General features: G+C 34.6%; 1 protein-coding gene across 1 annotated transcript; it reads left to right on the forward strand.

The window, feature by feature from the left end:
• The first annotated feature begins 2,450 nt into the window (after positions 1-2,450).
• LOC129797795 (lipopolysaccharide-induced tumor necrosis factor-alpha factor homolog) lies at positions 2,451-5,322 on the forward strand. The gene is made up of 3 exons (XM_055840640.1): positions 2,451-2,788; positions 4,920-5,046; positions 5,147-5,322. The coding sequence occupies exons 1-3, from the start codon at positions 2,761-2,763 to the stop codon at positions 5,247-5,249; spliced, it is 258 nt and encodes an 85-aa protein (XP_055696615.1). The 5' UTR covers positions 2,451-2,760; the 3' UTR covers positions 5,250-5,322.
• Positions 5,323-6,995: the final 1,673 nt, after the last annotated feature.

A 6,995-nucleotide genomic window follows, 5' to 3' on the forward strand; every position in this document is an offset into this window, starting at 1 on the left:
AAAGGTCCATGAGATGTTTCTAATAAAAAAAGAAGAGAGTTAGCTATCGTTGGTGATGTTTAGCAATGTTGATGGCAAAGTTTTTGGTCAAAAGAGATATAATATAGTGTTATATTTTTTAATAAAGAACCAGAAAGAATATCATATTTGAAGTTTATATTAAAGTAGCGATACAAAAGAACAAAAAAATTGCATTTCTCCGTAATTTCATTTTATCCGTCTTTCATTGGGCAATCTTCTCTGCTGAACTTTTCAAAATTCCTCGTTGTCCCTTTTAGTGTGTTCTCTATGTGAAAAATTCTCAGGATTTCTCTAGCTGTCTGCCATTTAGTGGATGGGCAACGTCAACGAGCCATCAGCTGAGAAAAGAGGAACGTGGACACATTCACGGAGAAGGAAGAACTGGAAGAGGAGCACATTGTTGAGAAGACTATTTTCACGTTCTGTGCAGACGAAAGAAAAACCTCTTCCTCTGCAAGTTCTTGGCGAGCATCCCGCCTATCTCACGTGCATGCATTGCATCTCAGGAATTCGGACCACAATTGTTCACAAAGTTGCTTTATATTCATTTCTTTCATTTTTTTTTAAATTCAAAAGGAATTTTCTTGGTAAATTCTTTTCATTTTAGGGCACGCCATGCAAAAGAAAATACTGGAAAATCATTAAATTCTTTCATCTTGAGACGTGCATAAACTGTGACTGTCCAAACTTCCAAATTGGTGTCCACATTTGCCCAAATTGTGGAACCCAGCAAGGAATCACGGAGAAATTAAAGTATGTCGTTAGTAGACAAATAATTCAGTAAAGGCTCAAATTAATTCTCGTTCATATTCCCATTTTTCATTAGAAAATATGACTGAAAAATATTTTATTGTGGAAAAATCAGCAGCAAATTTCTGTAAAAAATTCTTCACACGCAAACCCGACATGACACTTGTGGCTCATGTCCATTCTGGGGATGATCTGAAAAATCCCATTGAAGAAATAAAATCACCGAAGGATTCAGGATCTCTGTCTGACTCTGAGAAACCCCCAATTGCGCATCAAGAAACACCCAAAGAATTCTTCTCAGGTCCTGAGATAAAGGAAGTGGCTAAAAATGAATTGAACGATGAAATTGTAATCGATCCAGGAAAAGATTTGAGGGATCCAGCAGTTCCAACACCTCCCTTTCCCGCAGAAAGAAGCAACCATCAGCCTTTTCCGTTCGATGTGAAGCATCAAATGAAAAACGGAACAAAATCCTTGCCAGAACCCGATACAATTTCCCATAAATCTGCGGATAAGCTGCAAGATGAGAAAGCTCCACTGATTGCCAAAGAAATCATCCCGAGGCGAAGAACTGCACTCCCGCAGAAAGTTATTCCAGAACCCAAGAGGAAATCCTATATAACTTCCGTGGATACCTGGCAGCCAGCCAGTGTGAAGATCATTTGCAACAAATGCGGCAAGAAGAGTCGCCCCCTTCTGAGAACTTATACGCGAAGAGTGAGAAAATTGCATAATATTAATTTTATCCTGTCAGCATATTTTTTGCTATATAAAATTTCCCACAACATTATTGTGCAGCTGGTAACGTCGCAAAGTGGAGCAGCTTGGATTTTAACTTGCTGGCCACTTTGTTTTCTACCCTGCCTCACAAAGAGCATCCAACAGCAGTTTCTCTACTGCAGCAAGTGCGATTACTGCTTGGGGGAGTTTCAGGAGAAAAAGAAATGAGATGAAAGAAGCTGACAGGAATGCTGAATTAATTAATTTTTTGCTTAAGATAATTGGTATGATTCTTATGGAGGAAAATTGGCAGTGTAGAAAATTGTCTGTGAAGAAAATTTTAGTATTTTTGGAAAATTAAAAAATGTTTTATTAAAAATTACAAAAGTATTAATAAGTTTACTTAAAAATGTCTTTATTTGAAATTTAGTTTCTTTTGTGAGCAAAAAGTGATGAAAGCGTGCAAATAGCAGAAAATTGATTTTACAGCAATTTATTCTAAATGATTTCTATTTTCCCAAGTGAATTTTCTTTTTTAGAATTATCAAATATGTAAATGAAAAAAAGCAAAAAATGTAATGATTTTTTTATTAAGATATTCATAACATTTTAACAGTGTATTCTCTAGCGAATGTACTCTAGCTATAGATTAGATTTACTCTAGAGCTAGAGTAGCAGCATAAGCATCGCCTGAAAGCAACAAGAGTTTTCACAGAAATTCAGGAGAATTTCAAAGATTTTTTTCTCATTCACATTGAATACGAAATGAAGAAAAACTTTTAATAAAATTTGCTTTAATTTAGGCTATTTAATTGAAAATCCGATGTCTACAAATAAACATTTTGACTTCAAATAAATCACAACACTGTGGCAGCTTTTTGCTACATTTTTTCGCTATAAGAAACATTTACTTGGTGAGTCATTTCGCATCTAACTCTGGTCGTGAGTGCTCGCAATTGCAGTGATATATAGAGCTATAAAAGAGTTTGCTCTCCTAACTATTTGGTAGATCAAGATTTTAAAGCTCACTGACGTCATTATTATCTCAAGAGTTCCGAGAAAGCCCCGAATTGATAGCGGGTGAGCGATATCGTTACACAAAAGCCACGCCGTGAGCGAAGGAGCTTCATTCGGTCGAAGAATTAGTTGGTGGAAAGAAGTGAAACGAAAAGTGAATCGTGGTGTTGATTGAACTGGAATTGTGGGATTAGAAATTATTTTTAGAACGTTAATTACTTCATTCCTTCCTAAGAACAATCCACTTGAAAAATGAATACACAGACGATTATTGTTTCATGTAAGTACCTATACCTACCTATGTATTTAAATGTAATTTCTTCAATTGTTTCTCATTAGGTAAAAGCATAAATTCAATGAAATTAGGTGTGGCATTGAAGTGAGTTTTTTTTTTACAATATATGGCGCCCTGTTGCTCTCTATCTTATCAACGTATTTTTATCACTATACATCACCGTGAACGGAATGAGTTAATTATTTACTTAGAGAGTAAAAAAAAATCCCATCGAGGTGCTCAAATACGCGACAATTTGATAACAATTCAGAGTGACTCTATGTGGGATATTTTCTCCCACTCGTGCAAAGTTGAGACGATATAGAGCAGAGACTATGAATCAGACAATTAAACTTGTGGATGTTTCGACTCAATTGATTGAGATCGCGCGATGCGAAAAGAGAATTCACCTTACAAGAAAACAGAGAGAATTACGAAGAAAATAATTTACGATGTTCAACTCTCAATTCTTCAAATGACGTACTTGTGGCGGTAATAATGGATATTTACTTATGAATATTATGCGAAGGCGGGTATCTTGGCAGGGTAGCATTTGCGGCATTTGCATTCAAGAAATGCGTCTTTGTACAAAACGTCTGGAATTTTAAATATAGACACAAAATTTACAAGCAAATAATATAAACTCTTAATTTAAATTAATCTTGCAAGAAAGCTTCTCCTTTGAATATAATTTCGGATAAAAATTTAAAGGAATGATTAAGTATTTTTGGAATCTCAGGAATTTGAAGATAACAATTTTCGAGTCAATTTTGAAACAAACGATTAGGGGACCGTGGCCTATTTCGAACCTCGAAAGGTCCGCGTAGAGTGAGGAAAAATAGTATAAAATAAAAGTAATATTCTTAAATTTGGTACCATTTTCAAGCCCATTTAATGCTCTTTTTACTCCGACAACTTTTTACATAAGTTTTATCAGTTTTATGTAATAGCGGATTAAAAAGGGCCTTAAGAGGTCCGAATTTACTGGGATTCTCATTAAATGGCCATATATTGATTAGAATTCAGTATTTTCAACTTTTAAAATAAATTTTTGTACTCAAAATATATATTAAATTCTCAAATTTAAGCCATCCTGTACGTTTCTTATTGTTCTCGTTATCTTAAAAGAATCGTCGATTGTATAAGGTCTTGTAAAGGTCATTATATACATAGTTAAATATGATTGCGCAACTAATACAGAAAAGTTAAATTTTATTTGGCTAAAATTTAATAGATTCCAAGAGGGAAATTCTTATCCTAATGCAGCGGTATTGGCAATTTTTAGGCGACAATTGGATGGGACTTTCCCGAGACGCCGGAAATAACGATTTTCGGTTTATCACGGGAGACCTATCGCTTTAAGCGCTTTAAGTTTCCTTTAAAATATAGAAAGAGTTCGGACCATATCCGGGCTGATCGTTTTGTAAAGGAACAAAAAATGAACTTAAATTCATTTTACTTACTTTCCTTGATTCCACATAATTATTTGTGTATGGATTTACCACACAATTTACTTCGTAAGATTTGCAAATAGTGTATATGAACAGCTAACACTATATTTTTATGATTAGATAAAATAATTTGTTTTGGGTTTTCCAACAAGAGAATATTTTTATGGCAAGCCTGTTTACTACATAATATTATGACATTTTTTATCGTAAATTTTTTAACAAAATTATATAAATTTTTATTAAAATTTACTGACAAAAAAATTAGTTTATTAAAAAATTGTAAAAACAAGTGCTCTGAATCATACTGAGCATAAATGATTTTATTATTTTGTCTCCATTTTTTATCAATTATTTTAATGATTAATAAAGAATTTAATTCATGGAATAGTCTGACATCGACTTCAGCAAGAATAAATTCCGGAATTGCTTTTATAGCATTTTTATAAAATTTATAAAACAAATCATTTTTAATTCAGCAGTTGACTAGTATGAATTTTGTCACGTTCATTTCTCTTTCAATAAACACAAAACGCGGCCGCCAAAGTCGGCTATTGGCACTCCATTTGCAAGCATGGCGAGGGGGTTTTTGAAGGCTTCAATAAAATTCTGAGAGAATCGAAAGAATAGAGAAAAAAGCGCGCGTGACTCATTGTTCTGATTCATTCTTTGTATTTAATTTTTTTTAGCACCGGCCGTGGGTCCCAACTCCACTAGCGTCATCTGCCCTTCCTGCCGTCATAGCATCATGACGAACGTGAGAACAGAATCTACTACCAGAACGCACGTGATTGCTATTCTTCTCTGTGTTTTCCTGTAAGTTTTTCCCCTCGATGATGCATTTTCACCGGAAAAAAATCCCCAAACTGATAAGAATGATTACAAATTAATCAATAATCTTTTGATTGTTTTGCAGATGCTGGCCATGTGTTTGCCTTCCATACTGTATGGATACGTGCAAGAATGCGAATCACTATTGCCCCAATTGCGGCTCATTTATCGGCACATACCAAAAATAGCGCTCTAACGACACATTGAATGAATATGTATTGAGTTAAGGCTATATCTTTCATACCAAATTTACTAATATTTTCACAGAAAAAATCAGTTTGTTTTACTTTGTATGCTCTTCAGCGCTGATTTGTAAGATTTTAAAGCTCTTCTTCGCGGTGAAGATTTTATACATATCAGTTATAGATATGTATATGTGAGTGGTAGGTAGTTGTAGCGTGGAAACCTTCGTAACATAAGCTTTTCTACGATTAATCTCACATTCCTGATATTAACTGATTACTTCATGGTTAATGAGAGTTAAGTTCATAAGGTCAGTTAACCTCTATTTAATCCAATTAAACTTTTACGTTAAAGACGAAATTAACGAAAGATCAAGATTTTGTAATTTTTCCCTCATTGATACCTTATTATAGCGTGTAAACTGAAAAATACAGTTTTCGGAAAATTAAATACACCAAAAAAAACACAAATTCACAAAAATACAATTTTTTGAACATTTTTACACCAATCATTTTGGCGCTCGGTGATGTGTTTTCGGAAATTCCGGAGCTCAGTGTTGACATTTTTGTTATTGTCATTTTTGTTGCCAAAGTTTACGCTCGTAAAATAAGTGATAAAATTGCGATATAAGGAAGAAAACTGCAAAAAAGAGTCCCATGTCTTCAGAAGACCTTTCCAGTGAAGAGGGCCAGGAGTGCCCTCCTGGAAAAAGGAGAAAATAGAAAAAAGGTGAAAAATAAAATTCTAGGTTAAGTTTAACATAAAAATTATTTTAACTATTTTCTTTTTTTTATAGATTGACCTGGAATTTCTTATTGAAGCCATGAAAAAGGAACCAATGCTGTGGAATACGTCTCTCAAAAATTTCCACATCCTGATGCCCCAGTGCGTCGCAAGTCTCGCAAAGGAAATGGGAGTAAAGCATAAGAAAAAAAATCATATTTCACTGATTTCTCTGAATTTCTAGTGGTGATAATACCAGAATTAAAAATTTCATTCAAATGTTATCACACAAACAATTCTTTCCACACCAAACTAAAGGACAGAATCAACATAATGATGGAGAGTGAGGTCGTTTATGCTGTGCCGTGCCAATGCCCCTTAATATACATAGGGAAAACGATTCAAAGGGTTTCTGACAGAATGAAACAACATAAAAGGGATGAAGCTCAACAACAAACAAACACCGATGCCTGCCAGGATTCCACCGCTTTAGTCACACATTCCAGAACCAAGGAGCATAGATTTCAATTTGACGAAGTGAGGATATATTGAACAAATGCAGCCAAGGCAAAAAAAACTCGAAACACTCGAAATGCTACACATACACACAACCAAACCACACAACGTCACAAGCGCACAGACACCATATACATCAGCACCATCTACTCCTCGCTGTTACAGCGAGTGGGACAAAGACGCACAAAAACCAGCTCGGAACGCTTCTACAGCTGTGATGAAGCGTCATCAACTGATGAATTTTAGTCTTTACAAATGCGCCCAATTGAGAGTTGGCTTCTCCACACCGTGCTAAGTCATAAAATTTATGTTGACAAAGTTTTCCCTGTAAGCCTGATGAAGAAGGAATAAAACCTTCGAAACGTTGCAGACAATATTGTTGTTTGAGAAACTGCTGAAGGTCGAAAACCGCGCTCTTCTTTTTCATGATTTTTAAATTTTGAAATAAATTATATAATAAAAACTTTTTTTTTAAAACTCTTTTGATATGTCGTAAACTTTTATGCGGAGAC

Source organism: Lutzomyia longipalpis, chromosome 1, assembly GCF_024334085.1.
Source record: "Lutzomyia longipalpis isolate SR_M1_2022 chromosome 1, ASM2433408v1".
NCBI lineage: Eukaryota > Metazoa > Arthropoda > Insecta > Diptera > Psychodidae > Lutzomyia > Lutzomyia longipalpis.